Raw genomic sequence first — 23,717 nt, forward strand, 5'->3', positions numbered from 1 at the left:
GAAATGGATGGATCCAAGTAAAACGGCTACTGCACCTCCAGCAATGTCTCACAAGATTGGTTGGAGGCTGTAGTAGCTTCGTAGAGACCACGGAACAGACTGCGAGGCTCACGAGCCAATAGTTCCGCTGGAGGGCCCAGCTCAACAATCACTCCGTCCGAGACGACGGCGACACGATCAGCATCCAGAATCGTAGAGATGCGATGCGCAATCGTGATCACTGTACGAGATGCAAAGTGGCGGCGAATAATCTCTTGCATTTGGCGGTCAGTCTCCCGATCCACACTGGCTGTGACCTCGTCCAACACTACCACGGAGCCTGGACGAATCATGGCGCGGGCGAGACACAGTAGTTGCTGCTGCCCAACACTGAATAGGCCTTCAGAGAGTTGGGCATGAATTCCGCCTCGCGAGGCTACTGTCTCCCAGAGATGCACCTCTTTAAGCGCCAGCTCGATTGCTTGGTCATCAGTTTTTGCATCAAAGGGGTCGACGTTCTCTCGAATAGAGCCGGAGATTAGATGGGGCGACTGCGTGACGCAGATTAAGCGAGCGTAGAGTGTGTCGCGAGCTACCGTAGAGATGTCCACATCGTCGATGGTAATATTCCCCTCACATGGGATGAGGAGACGGAAGAGGCAAGAAGCGATGGATGATTTACCACTGCAAGACACGTAGTTAGGTAGCCGAACGAAATCCGTGACGAGAACAGGACAAAGTTTTTTACCTTCCACTCGGCCCGCACAAAGCAAACTTCTCCCCTGGCGCAATCGACAGAGTAAGATTTCGAATCACCGGGTAGGGGGAGCCTTCATATCGCGCTGTCACATCCTGGAATATGATCTGTCCCTTCTCAGGCCACCTTGTATGGATAACCGTCCCGGTTCCTTCTCCATCTGACGACGGTGCGTCTGAAACAAATGACCTAATGCGAGAGACTGCACCGATAGAAATTTCCAGCTGGGTCCAGTTCGAAAGGAAAGCTTTGATGCTGATACTTAACTGCACGATGTTCACCAATGCAATGCCCATGAAGCCAGCATCAACCTGTCCCTGAGTACGCACACCGATGGTCACAACCATGATAGCCACTGCTGCAACCACCAGATCTAGAACGAGGTTCAACCAGCGTTGCACGCAGTATAGCAGATAGAAAGGCTTCTGGGAACGATCAAACACCTCGCGATTACGGTTGTCAAATTCGATCTGCCACCCAAATGCGCGAATGGTGGCGAGACCAGAGATGAGCTCGAGAAAAGTAGAGAACAAAGGCGCTTTGGCTTCGATGTCAAGAAGTCGAAGCTGCCGGGCGGTTCGCAGATAGAACTTCTGAATCAGATAGAACACCACCATTAGTGCTGGCAAGGCAATGCCAATCCATTTGGAGGATATCGCAATGATAATCAGCTGGGCTGTGCAGAGTAGCAATTCCACTGAAGTGTTGAAGAGTGCTAGCGGCAGTTCCATATCGGACAATTGGAGATCCTGAGCAAAGCGATTCAGGGTTGTGCCTACGTCAGTGGTTGAGAAGAACTGCAAGGGCGCATGAAGAACGGTGGTGAGGAGAGACGCATGGAATTGCATCGACGCCCGTGGCAACATTCGTTCAGTAAGGTGCCTATCAACGCAAGTTAGAAAAACTGATTTCAGAAGTCAGAACTATGAAGATAAAAGTCTCATACCAGACTGCGAAAGGAAGTGAGAGAATTGCCAGTGCAGATAAACCTGCGTATCCGCCGAGATACTGCCTCATATGGGTAACAGTATATTCATCGTTTCTGGCCAACCACCATTTGACCAGGAATTCTGCATGGCAGGTTCGTTAATACAAGACTTACAAGGAGGTAGGTAATACTCACGGGGCAGGATGAGTCCCACAACAAAGACAGAGCATGCAACGAAAAATATCGCTGCGCTGAGGGGGTGAACCGTCTGGATATAGTATTTGTAAACCGCTGTATCGCCAGTCCGACGGTCCTCCCCCTAGGCGCTTCTTCGGTGGAAAGTATCCTTGTAAGATCGTCCTCGGCGTTGTTGGACGATACAAAACCTTGCTTCTTTTCCGATGGGCTAAATGCCATCTCTTTAGCAGTTGCAATCACCTCGCTGGTAGTGCCCTCGTCTGCAATGTGCCCGTCCGAGTCCAAGATGATGACATTGTCTGCGTAGACGAGACGTTGAACTGTTTATGTGAGTATTTCCTAGATCTCATATCCAATCTATCTTTTCACTTACCAGCATGGGTGGCCAATATGACCGTGATCTCCGCCTCCTTCAGAAGCCCATCCTGGCCAAACAGGTTATGAAACAAGTTTTCTTCAGTGTTTCCGTCCAGTCCACTGAAGACATCATCGAGAAGAAGGACCTTTTCCTTGGCGTAGACAGCGCGTGCAATGGCCTACGGCAATGATTAGTAAACAACAATTATCTAGTTGGGGGTTTTCACATACCAGTCGAGCCTTTTGACCACCGCTTAGAGTCATACCGCTGTTCCCGACCCATTCTTGATCTCCGTGGGGGAAAGTGGAAATGTCATCTCTGAGAAGACACATCTCCACGACCCTGTCATACCATGGTTGGTCATAGAGACTAGTGCCCAAAATGTTACGTTGAATGGTACCATTTGTTATCCACGGCGTCTGGCTGCAGTAGCCTACCCGAGGCACTGCCACGTCCAGGCGGCCTTCATGATGACTGACTTCGCCGAGGATGGCCAGCAACAAGGTGGTTTTACCACAGGCCACTGGGCCTACCACGAAGTTGATACTTGACGGTCGAACCTCAAAGGTGAGGTCCCTGAGAATCATAGCTCCTTGGGGTTCCCAACCAGCACTAAATCCCTGTGCCATTACCATGGTCGGATACTTCTTCTCGTCGAGGTCTGGATACTCAAGTACAGTAGAGGTCGAATAATGGGGAAGTCGGCTTTTTTCGCCATAGCTGCCCGTGGGTTTTGACAAATACTCGCCAATTCGAGCCAGGGCACCCAAGGCGGAGACTAATCCTGCAATGGCGTCCAGTATCAAGGCCATAGGTGCCTGCAGAAGGGCAAAAAGCGATAGAGCGGTATAGGCCTTATCGTAGTTGAGCATGGTGGACCCATTTCGTTTCGCCAGCAGGCTGTACATGGTAAATGCCAGGAGCGGGCCGGTGGAGGTGGTAGTATAGGCTATCGATCGTTAGTAAGTAGCTCTTAGAGAAACTAAAATGTTCCATTCGATCACACTGACACAAAGTAACAATCAGAGTCAACGCTCTTTTGAATGGTGTCGACTCTGAAACTTCTACTGCCCGTAGTCCGCGGAGCTTGTCTGCCATCAGATTCTGCAAGCCACCTAGTCTCACCTCCTTCATGCTCTTCAGCATCTCCGATGTGGCTTGCACACGGTTTTGAATAGCCTGAAGCCATCTTTGCTGTCGTCCACCCATAGTGCTGGCCACACCAAGGCCAAGGAGCGTACACACTAGGAACGTTTAATGTCAGCAAAACATACTCTGGTTGGTTCTAGTCATTCGCGAAACTTACAAAGGAATACAGATGCAAATGCAACAACGGCCAGACCCAGCTGCCGTTCTAGCAACCACAGGGCGAGTCCGATATCAATAGGACTGGCCCAAACCTCGTGGACATACTGCAGGCCGGAGCTGATACGCTCAACATCTACACTCATCAGAGTCAAAGCAGCCGAGTCCCGTGCGACGCCAACATCCAAGTGCATCGTGTGTCGATATACGAGCGGCACGATGCTACCACGAAGCATGGTAATCAAACGAAACGTCTTGTGTTGGCTCTTAGCGGTAGTAATAGCCAGTCCCAAGTAGATTAACATGGTGGCTACAATCAACCCGTATCCATAGTTCTGGCTGAGGGGATCATTGGCGTCGGAGACAAAGCTGACCACGCGCGTTAGGAGGAATGGCTGCGCGAAGGTAAAGCCTGTCATGCAAAGTCGAGGTAGGAAGGCAGATGCAATGGCCCATCTATGGTGAACGATCAAGAGCATCGTTAAGGCAGAGGAAGACTTGGTCTGCACTGTATTATTCGATAAGAGATAGTTAGCATAGATCTCACGGCATAGCCCAATAAAACACATGAAGGGATGCAGACCTGCGTCCCATTTTCGCGTAAATAGATCCCTGCCTGCTGCATCGTTGACACGGGCATCAATGGACAGAAGTTTGTCGGCTTCAAGGACATCTTGGAATCCTTGGACCAGGAGCGGATTCAACCACCAAAACATACTACGGTTGAACACATTCGCAATGGTCTCTCGTGGTGGTTTTGTGGCTTCGTTGGTGAGGAACGGTTTCTGTTCAACTGACTCAAGCAAAAGCTTCACCAGGTCCAAGCCCAGGCCAGCGATGAAGACAGCACAGAACAAGTGGGTCTGCGCCACCCATATTGTTCGGGCCCGGATTCCATTTAGTGGCAGTGATAGGCTCAGGAAAAGGAGGAGCAGCGTTGATGGTCGAGGAGAGCGATAATGCTGGCTATAGGATACAATGACCATTACCAGTGCGGTGACAGCATCTAGAGCCACTGCTGCCACTGTCGTACGTGTCTTAGGGATCTGCAGCTGGGGAAGAAGCACCAATACCAATAGCGTAATCTTCACACAGATCGATATCACATGGGCAATCTAGACCCAGTCAGTTCTGCACGATCAAAACAGGGGAGGTTGGTATACCAGTTTCCCGGGGAACAAAAGCCCCCGGCGAGTTAGTGGAGGGGTGCGACTCCGATATAGCTGCAGAGGCAGACATAGCAGAAACAACGAACAAGGAAGGATGGTAAAAAACGACTCTTCGAACAGCAAAGTGAAGTCAAACCCATTGCGACAGCCGGTGCCAATGGTAGGACCAAAGACGTTCTGCGCAGCAATATCACACATTGTTGCCTTCTTTTCCTTTCTGTTGAACAAAGAAAGTGGGCGGGTAAGCAGGTTTTAGTTCACTTGCAGCTATAGCGTATTATTCCACGCACCACGAGTGGACTGGGCGTAAGCAAGCCCTGTATTTTGCGTATTAGCGCAAAAACCTAACTTGGTTAGTTCACCTGTAGACTTACAGAGATACCTATCTGTTTCATCTACCCTCTTTTTGCTATTTTTAACCAGTTTTAATCTTCCGCTGCTCTTCTCATACAGGCAACCGCAATAGCAGGGATGTTGTTTAGGCGCCAGACTTTGATTTAAAGTAACTTGATCGCCTGTATTTTGTTCTAGTCCTTCCTTTTTAGTAAACTGACTATCTCTTTACATCCTTATACGTTCTTTTCTATTCAAATTGCGTCACCTTTGCGACAATGAGACTTTTATTGTTCTTTTTGTTGCTGGTGTCGGCCATGATGGCTCGGGCAACTCCAGTCCAAACGGCTGTTCCTCAGGCTGGAATAGTCCGGCGAGAAGCTACGACGATATCCGCGACGAACGCGGAGGCCACCACGGCGACAACCACGACAGCAACAGAGTTTGAATTAACTTTGAGTCTGGATCTACCATCCGACACATGTACGCCAACCATTGCGCCCGACAAGAATGGCTATGTGCCGCCAGGGGAGTGCAACGCCCTATACCTCTATTACCCGTCTTTCAACGCTGCGATCGCTGCCACCGTGATTTTTGGGCTCATCCTAGTAGCCCATTTTGTGCAAGCGACCATGTACAAAGCGGGCTTTGTCTGGGTAATACTCATGGGAACCGCGTGGGAAACTGTAGGCTATGGGACCCGCGCCTTAAGCACTCGCAAACAACAAGACAACACTATCGCGACCGTCACACAAATGTTCATTCTCTTGGCCCCATTATGGGTCAATGCATTTGACTATATTGTTTTGGCTCGGATGATCAACTTCTTTGTCCCGGAGCGTCGCATTGGCATATTCAAACCTTCCTTGCTGGCCAAGATCTTCGTTTTCCTCGACTTTGGCTCCTTCATTATCCAAATGATTGGAGGTTTCATGGCCACTGGTACCTCAGAACAGCAAATGAACGGCATCCACGTCTACATGGCCGGCATCGGCATTCAACAATTTTTCATCGTCTGCTTTTTGGTCCTAGCTTTCCAATTCCATCGATTAATGCTGAAGCTGGATCGAAGCGGCCGATTATTTGGCGAAAAGCAGAACTGGCGTAAACTACTCTACGTTCTATATGCCAGTCTGCTTTTCATCACTGTGCGTATCTTCTACCGCTTGGTGGAGTTCTCATCAGGCTACGGGGATAACAATCCCATCCCATACCATGAATGGTATATGTATGTGTTTGATGGCATTCCGATGGCTTTCGCCGTTCTTGTCTGGAACTTTGCGCCACCCGGCGCAGTGCTACAGGGCCCAGACGCGAATATGCCGTCCAGCGGCATCGGCAAGCTTCTCTGCTGTAACGGCTGTGGCTGCTGTGGAGGCTGTTGCTGTCGAACCTGCCGGAAGCGCAGCAAGGGAAAGAAAGATATGCAGAGACTGCCTGACAACGATTTCTATGGAGATGATGTACCACTCCACCACCGAGACGCGTCACCTTACAGGGACACGAGATATTCTTCCGGTCGCTGAAATAGTTTCTTGCTGAGTTTTTGAGTTTTTCTCTCTTCATGATTCCCTTTCTATGTTTATATGTACTTCTTTCTCTTACTTCGCTTTGTCTTTTTCTTGATCATATACGCCTTTTGGGGAATAAACACGGAGCAGAGGTGTTGGCGGTAAATGGCTTTCCATGTATTTAGGTCCTGGATTTACTGTATTGGCCTGGGGGATCATCCAGTCGCATCCAATTCAAATTGTCACCAAGCTTTATGGCGCCAAGACATGTCTATCTATAACTTTAATTACACCTCCTACAAATCACTGTAGTGTCCCAGGATCGATGAACTTGCACTGCCAAAGTGCGAGGGCAGCGAGTCCAATGAACCAAAGAAGCCAACCACATCTGACCCCGGCTGTCTTAAGCTGGCATAGATATCATGGTTGTCTTTCCCAGTAAAGGTGGAAGAATACAGACCCATGTGCTGAAGAACCTCCTCCGGAGGGGCCGTCCGCCGTCCATCCTTGAACACATATCGACTTACACCCACAGCAAGTATTGCCTTCTGACCTTCCGACCCGTGCTTGTTCTCCTCCCCCATTTGCAAGCTCCGCATCACGTTTTTATGGGTCCCAGCCTTGACAAAATACGTCACCAAAACCAGCCATTTCGCATCCCAGGTCAGTACTCGCGACCAGACCTCGTACCGCTGCAGTGGCTTGATCTCGCGTTTGAAGACGCAGGATGTTCCACCGAGTGCAACGCTAACGATTCTTTCGGCCTTCTTCGATTTCGGTGTATCAGTCCCGATCTCGGGTGCCCAGCGTGGCAGACGAGGGAACAGGTTCAAGAGCAGTTGAGCGCGGTTGATGTCCATGTCGGAGAAGAAAGTACTATTCGACTTGTGCATGTTGTAATCGCATTCCATGAGAGCGTTCTGGTGCGAGGTCACCATGTACGAGAAGATGAGAGGTATTCCGCCGGATCGATCGTCGACAAGTAATCCATTTCTATTGATTTGACGGGGAGATAGTCGAGCTCCGAGGAATTGGGTAAAGAGACCTTTTATCACTCGCAACTAGAGGCATGAAAAAGTACCTGTTAGCCAATAACAACGAAGCAGAGAGGATTTTTTTACTTACGTGCCAAACAAAAGGTAATGATTTCAAATTGATAAACACAACGCCTGCAATGGCAACGAGGAGGGCATATTGCATGTACCCATCGTCCACCCAAAGTGTGCTTAAGACGGTCATTGAGATTTCACCCACACAGGAACTGAACTGAAACCGGGAGAATTTCTAGATCACAAACAACTAACCAACATTTGCAGGGAATTGGGTTAGGTAGGCGCCTGGCTTATTAAACCGGCCAACCTCCGGTTGCAGTACTGTAAGAGAACTGGTAATTTGAAGTGAAATTCTGGTTTTTTGAGCTCGATACAACTAGTATTGTTTCGACGTTTCCAAGGTTGTATGTTACAATGTTACATGTTACATACCACACCGTATAGTATTTTAAACAACTAGTATGTAATGTTCGTATCAAATGTATGGACTCATCTAAACGACGTCTACATTTTTATCGCTCGACATAGCCTCTCGTGCAGAGAGGAAGGGGAGCCAGTGGCGCCGGAATATGGTGAAATCCGATAAAGTACCGTCTCGGATACTCTTAACGACTTTGGCTTGCTGCCAAGGTTGCATCTGGTGACCATCATGCTTTGGAATCCATGCAATGAAAAGCGCGGACGTGGTCAGTAGTCTGACTGTGCCTAATCTCATCATCAGAAATCTAACACATTGAGCTCAGCTGAAGGCACAGCCTCCGATCCCTTCGACCGCTCTGGCAATGTCGTCACCGCCGCTTACTACCGCCATTCTGCGGTATTACCACTCGAGGGGCTAGAGCCATTGATCTACGACGCTCTAAAGCAAGTGACACTACAACATCCGCCGCTGGGACCCATCGTGAAAAGCATGATACATCTTGTTCAGCTGCAGGATGGTCGGGACGAAGAGGTGGACGCCCTGGTAGAGGAACAACAGAACATGGGGTTTCAGCAGACCTATGAGCAAGGTTTGCGGCTGCTGATTGCATACATACCTAAGCAAAGCACTGTATCTGACGTGATTGTTTGTTTCGTGGTGCATGAGGCTTTTAAAGGTCGGTTCTGTGGAGGGTCGGCTTTCCATCGATCGTTCTTGGCTGCATTGTTGACTGCCAATGAGGGAAACCCATCAAGCCAACAAACAAAAGAACACAGTCACTTCACTCCAATACGATCTTTGTCTAAGATGTCTACATCACGCAGCAGAGGCCTAACTGGCCAATCTCGGTTCAAAACGATAACACTTGGAACCAGGGAAACCACCCGTCTTCTAGACATTTCTTCCTCCAGTAAGACAAATCTTACTGGAGTCATCCAAGCGGTTGCCGTGGTATCATTGTTTGCCAACTTGCCTTCGGAAATTACCATCCTATATGCTGAGGGCCGCATGTCACCCCGAGAATTCCACTCCCTTGTTGGGACTATGGCAAACACCAATACTACGCCATGTTTTTCATATATCGAAACACATAAAAGACAGGAGTTGACGACGGCTTCCGTCTGGAACGAGGCTCGGCGTATACACTCAGCCACGAAGGCGCAGCTGGCTCGAAAGAAAAACGAAGCCCAGATTGATTCTTCCCAGTACATACAAAGCCCCAAGGAAGTTGATACAAGAGGTACAACGGAAGAGACTATGGGAGTCAACGTAATAGTGACGAACATGGGAACTTTTCGGTATCACAAGCAATCCGATTCCCAACAGCAGCAAGACTGGCAAGCCGGGACCATTTTCTGTGGAAACGGTGGCACTGAACTTGGTGCTACTCTGTCCATAACCCTGATTGTCGGAGAAGACGAATGTTTGACAGTAGGATTTTCATGGTCAGATAGCATTATCGAGGAGGTTTGGCTTGACCAGGTCATCTTAACCTTGAGGAAGGCAATCGAGGACCTCCTCTACACTAGTGGTACAACGAAAAGGCCACTAGTCTCAGACGCACTTCCTTGGGGGGCTCAATGTCACGGCTTGTCTATCTGGTGAGGGACCTCATGTTGGAGTAAATTTGCTCGAAATAGAGAAATCTTACTTCCTTCGGTAGTCTCTTCTAACAAAAGAGAACAATGTCGAGTATTGGCAAGAGGAACACCTGTTGGCAGATGTTGGTCACTTCTTCCAGCCGCCTTCTCATAACTTTGAACAATCCCCGTTTAGTTGGGGAGCATGACCCGTCTCAATTAATGATTTGGAGTTGGTTGACTGTTACGCGATGATACCTACACGAGCGCGCGTTGGTTTAGCTGGGGTCATTGGCCTAGATCTGGAATCAACAACACGAATGATCATTTTGATGTACTCGAATGTGCTAGAGTGAGAACGGCCCGAGGCAGCAACGAGGGTCGTGCCTGCCGTATTCAGTAGTTAGGATAGTGCCTGCTGAATTGAGAAACCGAGGCTAGGATCTACTGAATCATGGACACCTTTTCCACGTCACTAGCCTTTTCCTTTTGCCTTTGTCCTTAGGTTCCTGGTACTCGGCCATTAGCGTTGTAACAGGTGGAAGAGGGTCGAAGAAAGCAGTGAACCTGCTTGCTTTGCCTGTGTCGGGGCTTTCGGAGCAATCCTCACGTATCGCTCTCCGCGCCTAGCGAAGCAACCGGGCGTTTCAATAATACCATCCTCAAACAAATACTTCACTTCCTAAGGAGTTTCTCTTACATGTTGGTCCACAGTCCAGTCAACATTCAACATCGACTTAACAGACTGCAGTAATATATAGTTTAGGCTTCTTTCCTAGGACCAGATTGAACGGGTCAGTAGTCTTGAAGAACTCCCCGCTCTCTTCCATCTCCTCCACTCTGTTCAACTACTCTTGATAAAGTCTGTTTTGGTAAATAATCACCGAGCCTGCTCGCTGCTTTGGGTCTGATGATGAATTCAGCGGTACTAGTGAATCACGCTTGATAGGCAAAACGCGAACAGAAGTGACACATATCCCAAATCACAATGTGGAAATGAGCTGAGGTCAGTACTGGAGTTCAGATGTTAGCACCTGCCTATAGTCAAAAGCCATAAGTCATTTCACGCCTCAACTTTACACAACCTGCCTGACTAGCCCGAGGCACTTGAAAATGGACAAAAAGAAGGTGAAGAAAGGTAAGCCAGAGTAGAACAAAAACAATGAATGAAACGGTATACTCGCTTCCGTGCTTTCGTGTACTGTCCAAAACTTCACCAGTGGCACTGTATACACGTTTCTGACCTCTGTTGTACGACCAAAGCAACTTTCAATATACTCACTAGAACTGACGGATAAGTCAGACAGGGCAAAGCCTTTTCACCATTGACAAGCTCTTTAGGGAATGATTAAACCACTAGGGAATATTAGTGTTCTCTAGCTAGACGTTTTGTTTTTAGCAAGTAGCTACTTGAACTATGTGGATGTCAACGAAAAGCCCAAAGCCGCCTCCACAACGTCAAAGCCCCTTAGCCAAACCGATGTGCTGAAAGACGCTAATCTCAGATATCTGTCATTTCAAATACTGCTTTGTGAGCAGCCTTGCCCGCTTTGTTAATCCTCGCTGCTCTCAAAACAAATAGCTTTCTCCAGTGACTGATGCCTATTTGATCCAATACCTTGCTTGATGCCAGCCATTTTGGACTGTCATTCGGGTGGCACTTTTAACCACTAATTCAACAGTTTATTCATCGAACGACAAGCTGGATAACATCGACTATCTTGTCTTATTAGAAAGGAAGCGTTGGACCCCACTTAAAATTTAGTAGGCAAGCTCTTGTGCTCTAATAAAACGACCAAAAGTATTTGCCCAGGTCTTTGCTCACTTCGTCCTGAATCCAAGCGATCAATCCAAGTGTTGCTTTGGGGGATTCATTTACCCAATCAACTGGAACTGCTTTTCAAGCGCTGCGCACGTACGAGCATGTCCCGTCTCTCGAGAAGAGCAGAGTGCACAGTGATCCCAGAACACACAGGGCAGGTGGCAAGAGGCGAGAAAGATGTGGTCAATTGAGATAAGGAGGCCCAGTCGCGATTAGCTCCATATAGCTGTTTACCAATGACTTGGGGAGTCTCTTCAGCATTATAGGTGAAATAAGAATGTCAGACCACGATGACACGATAGCTTCGGGTCTTCGAATCCCCGTGGAGTATTGGGAGAGGCAGTTGCGTGATATACCGGAGAGTTCCGGGTTACTTGTAAACCACCAGTATCCGAGGTTTGAACATCCACTGCATGCCCCAGAGTATAATTGTATAAATAGTCAATTTTAACATGCAGCCCCTGTCAATCTCCATGCAGTCACTGAGGCGCCATCTTTCAATTGTTGGTACATCAGATACCCGACCAAGGCAGGAGCTCAATCACCCACCCCTGGGATCTCAAAAGGTGACACTCCGAAGCCACGAATTCCGTAGCTCGTAGAACTATGGGAGTTAAAATTGAATCTAGTGATGCAGGTATTGACTAGCTTGCATGAAAAAGCAAGGCAGCCAATAATGGCCTTATCATGAGCACTTCTATGGGCCTTCGATGCATTTTTTGTGAAGGGAAGAGGGGTTGCCACAAAATCCAGGGATCTATGTACTGGAGTGTACCGATCTCTTGTTCAAGACGATTGTCACGGGGATGTGATCAAGGATACGTTTCACGACTTGTATGGCACGGGAATACCTTTGGCTTCCGGCGCCTTGGATCAAATCCTGGTAGAGGAACGGACATAGAATTACGCTATTATGTAGACGCGCAATCCATGGCAAAACTCTTAACTTGAGCTGTACTCCAATCAATTTGTCATTTCCTTCAATGCTTATACTTCTGGAGTTAAATTGCCCTACTAGTTAGCTTCATTCCTCGGTCCTCGCACGCCTGATCATTTCCCAACAGGCAGCTGAGTGGCCGAGTGTGGCAAAGACACAACCATACCGATCAACAGACATCATGGCCACCCATTCAACAAGTTCCTGGGGATCTATCGTAGCCCGGGGCTTGCCCACATCTGAGAATAGCACTGACTCTCTCAATCAGATTGACCAGTCCGACAAATTGAGCCATTCGCCAACCAGAAGCGACGCAACATGGATGCTCGGCCCGTTGCATGAAATTGGGTACATACTAGTTGTCCCAATTCGGGATCAGGAAGTACAGCATATGGAATTGTCGCCGAGTTGTTCCGTTGGCACAATGACTGGACATGCATGCAGCTCTTTTTGGACTCGGGCGTCAGTTTCGCGACTACAATTAGATACGTTAGTTGGAACGAACAGCTGTAGTGATAGTGAGTAAAACACAAGCGACTCATCAGATAATCGTGTCAACCTGAACACGGACGTGGTGGTTTCCAAGTGGCTGGGACGATCAATGATCGCCCTTAGCGAAGTGAAGTGTCCGAGTCCAATCACCTGACCAACCCGAGTTTTGTCTCCTCAATGCTCAATGATGTTCATGTCCACGATGCAGTAATATGCATTACATCACCAACCCAACTGTCCAACTGTTCGTCCCCTTACACTGAGGTTACAGAAGAGTTGGGCGACTGAAGTGTCGGTGTCGGAAAAAGTGGACCTTGAGCCTTGGTTGTTGAATCCACTCGTTTCGCCTCGTTTGACTCACTCCAGGCGCAAAAATGAAGACGATTCCTCCGTACTGAAAGCACATCTGTTGTGAGGGTACTGGAATGGTTGTGGCCTCCCCACTCGATGCAGGCGTCTCATTTGCCGCTGTTGCCGGACGTTGGGTAGGAATGGGCAGTTCGACTGCATCCCTTCGTGCACACTTCGACTCCCTGCAACTGAGACACAGTACTGTACTCTACTGGCGGTGACTTTGTGTCACGAGCTCTATTAGCCCAACTTCAACTCCTTTTCCAATTGTGTAGCTACTGGACCCGACTCCAAAACAAAACAAAAGAAAAAAATTCCGAGGCACCCCACCTCAACAGACCCATATTCTCCATGCCGGTGCAGCGCTGGCCTTTCCTTTCTTGACCGACGTGTTGCCCGATCCCCAATCCTAACCCGCCATTCCTGCCGGTTACTGCAGCTATTCCTGCGGGTGGGGATTGTGCTGCTCTCACCCGGCCCTAATCAAGCACCCGGCCTCGCTATCCCTCATATCGGTCATGGATATGGAGACCCAAGGACCGACGTGGCCCAATGACAATTGGTGACATCGGGCAGTTCATTGATGACGTTCAGGGCCCAAAACCGAAATGCAGTTTGTTGTCCCATTCGAACGATTATACGCTGCCTCGCCATAGCGGTCCAATGCCGTGTCTCCAGAGAAACAAGCATGTCCTTCTTTCCTTTTCAGTTTCTAATACATGAGTACCTCGCCAATTTCATACTCCTCAGTTTTCCAACCTTTGTATCTTTTTGTTCCTTTTATTCCCTTGCCGCCCGGTTCCCGGTACTTCCCTTGCATTGCAAGCCTGACAAGCGGCTTGTCAATCTCCGATTGTCCCACTGTTATCGCATCACGCGCTAGTCAGCATTGCCCACGCCTTGATATATGATACGTCATTGATCGAGGATAATGGCAAAGAAAAAGTCAAAGGCGAAGAATAAAAACAACGCCAACAACCGCCTCCCCGTCGGTACTGAAACCCCTCCCGATTCTGAGAGCAAAAACCTCATCGACGAGCCTGCCCCCGACGAGGCGGCAGGAGCTGCTCAAGATGCCTTACCAGTATGCATCGATCCCTCGATTTACTTATCAGAGTGTTGAAAGAAAGTACCAAACTTTCGACTTTGGCACTTCTGAATTTAAATATTACCCCGTCACCTATTCTTCGACCGATCTGACCGAGGGCCAAAACCAGGACAACAAAGAGCCCACTGCCGAACCCGAGAAGGGCGCAGCTCCCGATGAAGCTACGCCAGCTGAACCAAGTAGCTCACCAGATGAGACTCCAGCCCCTGAGACTGCAGGTAAGTACTTGTTTCCATGGACGATGAGGTCTATCGTCGAGGAGCCTATTCATCCCGCCCATATAATCATATATTAATATGCAATTCCAGAGTCCGCGGAGGCCGTAACGCCTCCGGAAGAATCTACTACGGCCGAGGAGCCTGCACCCGATGCTGCTCCCGATGCTGCTCCCGATGCTGCTCCCGATGCTGCTCCCGATGCTGCTCCCGATGCTGCTGCCGATGCTGCTGCCGATGCTGCTCCCGATGCTGCTCCAGAAGCAAAGGAAGAGAACCCGGGCGATGCACCCGCTGCCGATGAGCCTGCGCCAGATGGAGAGGCTGAAGCCAACCCCGACGAAGCCTCGAAAGAGGCTGAAGTAGAAGAAGGCGCAAAGCCCGAAGAAAGCGCAGAAGCGACACCCGCAGGTGAGGACGCAAAAGCTAACGACGACAACGGCCAAAATGGTAAGTATCCACGGTAGAACAACATAAATCACGTCGCTAACTATTAATGCAGATGACGAGTTCCCAGACTGCGACCCGGAGGCGGACCTTGACAAGGTAGAAGCAGAGAAAGCTGCCGCTGCTCAAGAGGCTGCTGAAGATGCCCAGGCCGAGGAAGGCGAGGGTGCCACCCCTGCAGATACAGCGCCCGCTGAAGGCAAAGGCGATGAACCGGAAGCAGACGGCCCGCCCGCTGCTGAGGAGCCGACATCCGACGGGCCAAGCGAGGCAGATACTGCAGCAGCTCCGATGGAAGAAGCAACGCCAGCAGAACCGGCACCCGAAGCTCAGCCAGAGGCCGTCGATACTCCTCCAGAGCCAGAGGCGGCACCGCCTGCTGAAGAGCCACCTGCTGAGGAACCTACCGGCAAGAAGGCCAAGAAAAACAAGAAAAAGAAAGACAAGAAGAACAAGGGCGCTGCAGTAGATCCGGAGCCTGAACCACCTGCACCGCCAGCGGCGCCAGAAGCTCCAACAGAATCCGAGTCACCAGCAGAACCCGAGTCACCAGCAGAACCCGTGCCATCAGCAGAACCCGTGCCTTCAACAGAGCCCGAGCCAACTGCCAACACCGAGACAGTAGCGGAGTCTGAACCTCAACCTGAACTGCCGGCAGAGGAAGCTGGTGCTGATACGCCTGCCGATCAACCGCCTACGGATACCGCACCCGAGGAGTCCTCCGAGCCAATCGAACAGGCTGATGCACCAGCGGCAGAGCCTACGCTCCCAGCGGAACCTGAACCTGAACCTGAACCTGAACCTGAACCTGCGCCTGAACCTGCGCCTGAACCTCCAGCGGAGCCTGTAGTGGAGCCTGAATTACAAGTGGAGGAACCTGCTCCGGAACCAGTCCCGGAACCAGTAGCAGCACCCGAGCCAGTTGTGGAGGTGCCCGGAGAAACCGGCAAGAAGAAGAAGGGCAAGAAAGGCAAGAAGGGTAAGGCCGCGGCAGCAGAGACTGTACCTGAACCTCCTGCGGACGAACCTCCTCAGGAACCAGAGCCTGCACCCGAGCCTGAGCCTGAGCCTGAGCCCGTACCAGTGGAGGAAGTGCCTTTTGCTGAGCCCAAGCCTGTCGCAGAGCCTGAACCCGTCGCAGATGCTTCTACAGAGGCGTCTGCTGAGGATCTGGCCCCAGCTGAGCCCGAGCCCCAGCCTGAAGCAGTTGCAGAAGCGCCGGAAGAAAAGGCACCAGAGGCTCCTGTCGAGGTGACACCTGAGGAAACTGCTGCTGAGTCAATTCCCGAAGAAGCAGCAGCAGAAGCTCCCCAAGAAGAAGCCCCTGTCGAGGAGCCCGCCCCTGTCGCCCAGAGTGCTCCAGAAGGAACACCTGCTGTGGTTGAGGAACCGGCTGCGGAGGCGCCTGCTGAGGAAGCTCCTGCGCCTGAGCCTCCTGTTGCAGTGGATCAGACTCCAGTTGAGGAAGCTCCTGTCGCTGAGCCTGTCACTGAGCCTGTTGTCGAGGAGCCGCTGAAAGATGCATCTCCCGAGGAAGCACCAGCTGAAGAGCCCGTTGCCCAGGATTCTCCAGTAGAGGAAGCCCCTGCTCCTGAGCCAGCTGCTACTGAAGAACCTGTCGAGGAAGAACCAGTCGCTGAGCCAGTGGTTGAGGAAGCCCCTGTAGAGGAACCCGAGCCAGCTCCCGAGGCTGTAGTTGAGGAGCAGGAACTTGTCAAGGAAGAAAAAGCTGCCGAGCCAGTTGCCGAGGAAGCTCCTGAGGAGTCTGAGCCAGCTGTTGAAGCCGTTGCTGAACCTGCAGCTCCTGAACCTGCCCCGTCTGAAGTTGCACCTGCTGCCCCCGAAGAGCCTGAGCCTCCTGCGCCTGAACCACCTGTTGTGGAAGAGGCACCTGCTGAACCGGCAGTAGAAGACGTGGTTGTATCCGAAGAGGCGTCAAAGGAAGTACTGGAAGAGGCACCTGTTGAGGCAACTCCCGAAGATTCGGCGCCTATCGAAGAGCCGGCTCCTGTTGAAGTACCAGCTGCTGTGGAAGAGCCAGATCTTGTCGAAGAGCATGTAGTTGAGGCTTCGCCACCCGAAAAAATTCCGGTTGAACCGTCAGTTCCGGATGCTCCAGCCGCGGCACCAGAGCCCGATATAGCTGCAGTTCCGGTCAAGACGCCAACTCCCGAAGAGGTTCCGGCTGAAGCCTCTCCAGAGGAACCTGCCCCTGACGCAGAGGCCGCCAGAGGTCTCTCTGTAGAGGATCAACCAGCCACCGAGGCCCCAGCAGCGCGTGAAGCTTTGTCCGAACCAGCCCCTGCTGAGGAGAACGTGGCGTCCGATGAGCTTGTGCCACCACCAGCTGATACCTCGCCTGAGGTTGTGATGATCGACGAGGCTCCCCGCGATGAATCCTTTGAGGGCGAAGGGCCCTCTACTGCCCGACATGGCTCACGACGCCGGAAGAAGCGCTCCCCAGAGACGCGAGAGCGTGCGTACTCAAAGACGTTATCGGATGTACCCAAAGACAGCCTTCAGCGCCAGAAGAGCGAGCGAGGTGTCTTGACTAACCGCTGGGCCAAGGCCCTTGAAGAAGCTCGGCGCCAGCATGACGAGAAGACGCAGTCCCAACGGATGCAGCGTGCCCTCATCGAGGAGCGTGAGAGAAGTGGCATCTCTTCATCTGAAAAGCCCAGACGCTCTTCAAAGGACAAGGAGAAGGTTAAGGCGACGGAGCCCATCCCCGTACCCGTGCCCGTCGCCGTCCCCGTCTCCGTTCCGGTCGAAGGTAGACCTAGACGACGTCCATCTGAACGACGCACCTCCGACACGCCACCTGACCAATCCCTCGAGCGATCCCGTTCTACCAAGACCTCTTCGACGAAAGCAACTTCAGCCCCAACGCCTAAACCTCGTGCTTTCCTGCGCTACATGACTCAGGGTCAATCCGATCCAAATCATATCATGCGTGTAAATGCCACCAAGGCGGCTCCGCCAGTCGAGAAAACTTTGCGTCGATCTTCGACAAGTCACAGCCATGGCAGCAGCCAGGGACGTACCTCGCATGAAGAAAGACATTCAAGTGCTCGGTCCAATGGATCTGGTGGCTCCCGCTCACGACGTGACGAGCGCCGCGAAGAGCGGCGTGAAGCACGACGTGAAGAAGAGGCTCCTCGGTCTGAGGGCAGAAAGCTGCGACGCTCGTCGACGGCCGAGCATCGGTCCAGAGAGGAGAGGGAGGAACGGAGAGATAGAGCCAAGTCACGCGAACGCGAAAAGGAGAAGGAGCGGGAGCGGGAGAAGAGGGCTGAGGGCTCTTCTCGCCGATACCAGAGTTCCCGTGAGACTCGCGCTGAAACTCGTGAAGGCCGCTCTCATCGCCGACACAGGCGTGAGGAGTCCCCCCTCCTCAGGAGTCGAAGCTGAAGAGCCTTTTCAGGGCCATTGGTGTCCATTGAGATGCCCGAGATTGTTTATTTTGTTTTGTTTTTGTTTTTGTCTTGATTTAACTTTCTCCTCATTTTCAACCTTGTCTTTTACTTTGCAGGGGTGGTTTGTGGTTTGACAGAATGCCCGATATGATATGACAGTGTATGCTTCACGACGAAATTGTTGCATTGGGGAGCGATTCATTGCAGGAGTATTTGGATTATGTGGCTTATTGGCCAGAATTTGATAAGATGTGCATTTATATGAGACAAGTATCTTCCATGTTTAAGACAGCGTTTCGGGAAAGTGCAATCTCACAACCCATTTGAGATTATCTTTTGCTACTAAAGGCCTTCTTCTTATTTTCTAGTATGTATCAGTGCTACTTTATGTCCTCAGGAAGCTCGTGGTCGAGCTCGTCCAAAGACCATCGTACCAAACTTAATCTTGCACGGAATCTCAGGCGCTATCCAGAGATATTGCTCGACACCGTCCGAGCCAAGATGTTGGCTAAAGTAGCCCCAAGAGAGCCGTCCGTATCCTACGGAGGAAGGAGGGAAGGTTGTCGGTTTAAATTGTTTGGCAGGGGCAACTCTCAAAATGAGCTTGTTATGATCTCTACTCTGCCATTGTTATCAGAGTTAGTTATCCACACTCCATGTGATATACACGTATTTACTATGCAAAGCTTGTATAATCAGCATCATATAAAGCACCCAAAGGTTAAACCAGCCAAAGTGAATGCAAATACCAATGCCAATGTGAAAAACCCAAGCCAACTCAAGGAGGATTAACAGCGAGCCTCACTCTTCGAACAAATCACCCTAGAACACCATCCACACCAAGCACGATGCAACCCATTCTCTTCACGAACAAGATAGTTCCCCGTCTCCCTCTCATCCTCATACTCAACAACACAAGCGCCAACATTGACTCTTTTCTTAGCCTTATGTTTGACAACCCCACCAAGGCCAATAATCTCCTGCCGGAAATACCCCGGCTCTTCATCATCATGGCTATCAGTGGAGACGGCTGCTTCATTATAGTATGACGGATGGCTGGCAGGACTATGTCCTGCACTATTATTGCTGCTAGTATCGCTGGATCCCTCATCCGCCTCGCATTCGACCTCAAGCTCGATTCCCTGTGCGGCAAGACATGCTTCTCCTCGCCCACACTTCACGCCTTGGCAGCCTTCGCCGATACCAGTGCCTAGCCCGCCGCCGAGGGATGTGCTATACCTCGTGCGCCAGGCCCAGACGCGTCGGTAGGTCGTGTCGTTGCTGCGCAGGGTCTGCCCGCATTGTGTGCAAAGCCAGACAGACTCCGTGCACGTACATGGGCTGTGGGCGAACACGGTTGCAGCGACACTGCCTGGGTCGGGGGCTGGGTTGTGCGGGTTTGTGGAGAGGTGGGACGAGAGGGGTGCAGTGCCGCAAGTATGGCAGAGGCGGCGAATGCGGTTTTTGAGGGTTGTTTGGGAAGGGGGTTTGATGGTGCAATTCTGCAAACTCGGGTTTAGGGACACGATCAAGGGATTTGGGATGGGGAAGCTCATACTCTGCACACGACCTTCGCACAGCGTCGACATTCCGCCACCATGTCGCGCGCGCATTTTGCCACTTTCCCGCGAGTCATGCGTCCTGGCTCGCCGTTACCGCGGCTTAGTAGCTGCAGAACTGACTTCACGCTGCTTGGGAGGACAGCGCCGCTGTGTAGCATTTCTGCTAGTGTTTCGACATATTCATTCTCGCACCGGAGGGTCTCCCGCACAAGTTGGTGGCGGAATGGTGCTAAGTTCACATGGAACTGGCGACACGTTGTCGAAAGAGAGTAGAGGGTGTTGAGATCAACGGCTCGAGCGATTGCCTTCACGATACTATAGAGCGGGGGTGATTAGCGGGACTCAATTTGCCAGTTATCAAGGTTTGCCCTGACATACGGATAACAGCTCAAAGCCGCCGAGAACCCGTTTCGGTTGGGATTGGAGTTCCTTTCATCCGGTTCTTCACGGACGGAAGAGGAAATAGGTGATGGGGTCAAGTCGGCCGGCTCCGACGCGATGGGGTTCAGCTGGGGGAAGGGCTTCTCCAGTGTCGATCCGTGCTCGAAGGCATCGTCCAGGTCGACAAAAACCACCATTCTGCCATCAGAGGCCTAGATAAATCAGCACATCAGATAAGACCAGGGAGAGGCCCTTTTTATACCTCTGGGCCCGCTATAGGAGAGGATGTGAAGTCCCGAGGTGGGATGATTGCGTAATGGAGCCTCCGTCTTCGAGGGCGGTGAGTGCCAATGTTTATCGTTTACTTCGACTTCTTCGACTGCTTTTCTTCAGAATGTCTGAATAGTTGCAGATTGCTGATGTCTTCAACACTTTTCTAGTCATCTTACTTACGGCTAACCTCGGTCAACGGGGAGGCCCCTTCGCACTCCGATAAGATAGACTCCAATTTCTCCAATATGACGGCGGGGTAGCCTATGGTTCGTTGTATCCCACGTATTTCAGTGGGGGTTTATAAGGACTCGATACCCCATATTCTCTCTGGTCTCTACCACTCACGTAAACATGCCACTCAACGCCAAAGCCGTATACTCCCGGGAAAATGCGGACTACGTCCCATTCCCCAGCCGACGGAGTACTGTCCACAGCACAAAGGGCATTGTATCATGCTCGCAGCCGTTGGCTGCCGCCGCGGGTCATCGGATTCTGAGTCAAGGTGGAAATGCTGCAGTATGTCTCTCCTTTTCTGTGGCATTGAAGGTTGTTAACCGAGGGGTGTGTTTGTACAGGATGCCGCAGTTGCAGTGGGTAAGTATCAATATGTGGAACAACGGACAGAACTATGAACTGATCGCGTGAATAGCTGCCGGATTGAACATGACCGAGCCCTGCTCTACCGGCATTGGAGGCGACATGTTCTGTCTCTTCTACAATGCAAAGACCAAGAAGGTGCACGCCCTGAACGGCTCGGGTCGGTATCCTGGGGAGGCCAGCCTTGAGAAGGTGCGCAAAGATTTAGGTTTTGCCCCTGGTGCACCAGGCAATATGCCCATGATGAATGCCTTGGCCGCGACAACTCCCGGTGCGGCCGCCGGTTGGGTCGACACTATTGAGAAGTTCGGCAGTGGCAAGCTGTCCTTGGAGCAGATCCTGCAGCCCGCCATTGAGCTAGGCGAGGAGGGCTTCCCTGTGTCTGAGCTCTCATCACACGGCGTGAGTTTGTAGCCTCCATTTGGAATTGCTCAACGAGCTAACAAAACACAGTGGGTTGAAGCTGAGGAGGACATTCGCAATGCGTCCCCCAACTTTCGGGAGATGCTCAAGGTTGATCCTTTAGCGAAGGACGGCGTGCGCAGCCCTCTTCCGGGTGAGATCATGAAGAATCCCACCCTGGCGAAGACCTTCCGTGCCCTAGCTGCCGAGGGTAAGAAGGGATTCTATAAGGGCCGAGTTGCGGAGCAGATTGTCAAAGTGGTGCAGGATCTGGGTGGCTATATGACCCTTGAGGACCTTGCCTACCACTCTGAAGTCGGGACCCAGGAGGTTGACGCGATCTCGCTGGATTTCACCGGCCAGGATATCGTCTCAAAGGCAACACTTGGCACAGACGGCGATACCAACCAGGGTGTCACAATTTGGGAGCACCCACCAAACGGACAGGGAATTGTGGCACTCATGGCACTCGGTATCATGGAGGAACTCGAGAAAACAGGCAAGATCCCGAAGTTTACCGAGGCCCAGCACAACTCAGCAGAGTATCTGCACGCCGTGATCGAGAGTCTGCGTATCGCCTTCGCCGACGCAGCATGGTGGGTGACCGACCCAGATGTAGAGCGCGTACCCTCGCAGGGCCTGCTCGCGCGCGAGTATCTAGCTGAGCGAGCGAAGCTGTTCCACCCCGACCGCGCCGCGGATATCATGGACCATGGCAGTCCAGCCCATAACCACTGCGACACAGTGTACTTCGCCGTCACTGACAGCGAGGGCAATGGCATCTCCTTTATCAACAGTAACTATGCCGGTTTCGGTACTGCCATCATTCCCGCTGGCTGCGGCTTCACACTGCAAAATCGCGGTGCCAACTTCTCGCTCCAAGAGGGACATCCTAATGCCCTTGCACCGCGCAAGCGCCCTTACCACACCATCATTCCCGCCCTGATCACCAATATCGCGGATGGCTCTTTACACTCGGTTTATGGTGTCATGGGTGGCTTCATGCAACCTCAGGGCCATGTGCAGGTCATGTTGAACATGCTTGCCTTTGGGTACCACCCTCAGGCTGCGCTAGATTCACCGCGCTTCTGTCTTGCTGCCCCAACGGACGAGAGTACTGACCGCACTGTGTGGGTTGAGGAGGGTATTAGTGACGATGCTGTAGAGGGCCTGCGTCGCCTTGGTCACAAGATTGAGGTCCTCACTGGCTGGAAACGTGCTGCCTTTGGTCGCGGACAGATTATTCGCTCGTACTATGATAATGGGAAGCTGGTTTATGGTGCTGGCAGTGATATGAGAGGTGATGGAATGGCTTACCCTTTGCTTTAGATTTATCTATAGGAATTTATTTGAGAACACGTTTTAATTGTTAATCAATTGCGAAGCGATACCGTTTCCTTGGGTGCAACTTGCAGTGGCTTTCTTGTCTGACATCAAAAATACACATACTGCTCTTGGTACCGCTGATTCCAAGAGGGCAATCACAAAGCCCTTCAATGCTGCAAGTCGAGTTAAGACCTCAGAGCTTCACAAAATTAATAGATAAGCTTGAACATCTATATATCACTTTAACCAAAGGCTAAGTGTTGAGTGGAAACTTCCCTTCTGGGGACCCCAAAACCTCACATACCTGAAGGCAACAAGTAAGCCCTAAGACCGCCACAACCGTCAAAACAAAGAACCATCAACGGGTATTCCAAATCCTAAAACCCTTCCTCCGTCTCCGACTCTCTCGAACGGAAACTCCGGGGACCAAAGACCCCGAATACCACCCAACATCGGAGTTCAGCGTTACCTTCATCATCCCCTCACTCTCCATGACATCAGACAAGCAAACATCAAGCTTGTGAAGAAGCCACTGGAGTCATTGTCACTAGCTAATTAACACCAGACAAGCTCAACAGCCACCTGACCACGTAAGAGTCTAGCAACCAGGATCTCAAGCGAGGATCGGCACACTCAGGCAACACCCGTTCGATGATCCAATATCAGCTTTGAAAACACTAGAGACGGCTGGCTACTAAGATCTAGACTTCTCGCGTGAGGGAAAAGGGGGAATTGCAGGATCCTGCATGTCCCAAGCTCATAGTCTGTTACAGAGCAGATCAGGTGTGTCAATGAGA

The 23,717-nt window shown here is 51.2% G+C and overlaps 7 protein-coding genes across 7 annotated transcripts; 4 read left to right on the plus strand and 3 right to left on the minus strand.

The window, feature by feature from the left end:
- Positions 1 to 26: 26 nt before the first annotated feature.
- On the minus strand, positions 27 to 4,892 carry N7446_005856 (uncharacterized protein; the record flags this gene model as incomplete). The annotated part of the gene is made up of 9 exons (XM_058514604.1): positions 27 to 663; positions 728 to 1,618; positions 1,683 to 1,744; positions 1,839 to 2,182; positions 2,236 to 2,398; positions 2,451 to 3,169; positions 3,231 to 3,464; positions 3,527 to 4,640; positions 4,689 to 4,892. 9 exons carry the CDS (start codon positions 4,890 to 4,892, stop codon positions 27 to 29), a joined length of 4,368 nt encoding a protein of 1,455 aa, XP_058371782.1.
- Positions 4,893 to 5,344: 452 nt separating this feature from the next.
- N7446_005857 (RTA1 domain-containing protein) lies at positions 5,345 to 6,553 on the plus strand (the record flags this gene model as incomplete). The annotated part of the gene is made up of 1 exon (XM_058514605.1): positions 5,345 to 6,553. The coding sequence occupies one exon, from the start codon at positions 5,345 to 5,347 to the stop codon at positions 6,551 to 6,553; it is 1,209 nt and encodes a 402-aa protein (XP_058371783.1).
- Positions 6,554 to 6,834: 281 nt separating this feature from the next.
- On the minus strand, positions 6,835 to 7,476 carry N7446_005858 (thioesterase family protein; the record flags this gene model as incomplete). The annotated part of the gene is made up of 1 exon (XM_058514606.1): positions 6,835 to 7,476. One exon carries the CDS (start codon positions 7,474 to 7,476, stop codon positions 6,835 to 6,837), a length of 642 nt encoding a protein of 213 aa, XP_058371784.1.
- A 763-nt stretch (positions 7,477 to 8,239) lies between these two features.
- On the plus strand, positions 8,240 to 9,616 carry N7446_005859 (uncharacterized protein; the record flags this gene model as incomplete). Its single annotated transcript, XM_058514607.1, has 2 exons — positions 8,240 to 8,276; positions 8,334 to 9,616. The coding sequence occupies 2 exons, from the start codon at positions 8,240 to 8,242 to the stop codon at positions 9,614 to 9,616; spliced, it is 1,320 nt and encodes a 439-aa protein (XP_058371785.1).
- Positions 9,617 to 14,266: 4,650 nt separating this feature from the next.
- On the plus strand, positions 14,267 to 18,374 carry N7446_005860 (PE repeat family protein; the record flags this gene model as incomplete). Its single annotated transcript, XM_058514608.1, has 3 exons — positions 14,267 to 14,519; positions 14,610 to 14,966; positions 15,019 to 18,374. The coding sequence occupies 3 exons, from the start codon at positions 14,267 to 14,269 to the stop codon at positions 18,372 to 18,374; spliced, it is 3,966 nt and encodes a 1,321-aa protein (XP_058371786.1).
- Positions 18,375 to 19,167: 793 nt separating this feature from the next.
- N7446_005861 (uncharacterized protein) lies at positions 19,168 to 20,519 on the minus strand (the record flags this gene model as incomplete). The annotated part of the gene is made up of 3 exons (XM_058514609.1): positions 19,168 to 19,881; positions 19,938 to 20,256; positions 20,320 to 20,519. The coding sequence occupies 3 exons, from the start codon at positions 20,517 to 20,519 to the stop codon at positions 19,168 to 19,170; spliced, it is 1,233 nt and encodes a 410-aa protein (XP_058371787.1).
- Positions 20,520 to 20,946: 427 nt separating this feature from the next.
- Positions 20,947 to 22,923, plus strand: N7446_005862 (gamma-glutamyltransferase family protein; the record flags this gene model as incomplete). The annotated part of the gene is made up of 4 exons (XM_058514610.1): positions 20,947 to 21,111; positions 21,171 to 21,189; positions 21,245 to 21,594; positions 21,646 to 22,923. The coding sequence occupies 4 exons, from the start codon at positions 20,947 to 20,949 to the stop codon at positions 22,921 to 22,923; spliced, it is 1,812 nt and encodes a 603-aa protein (XP_058371788.1).
- Positions 22,924 to 23,717: the final 794 nt, after the last annotated feature.

Source organism: Penicillium canescens (genome assembly GCF_028828765.1).
Source record: "Penicillium canescens strain IBT 15451 chromosome Unknown utg000004l_segment0_segment0, whole genome shotgun sequence".
Classification (NCBI taxonomy): Eukaryota; Fungi; Ascomycota; class Eurotiomycetes; order Eurotiales; family Aspergillaceae; genus Penicillium; species Penicillium canescens.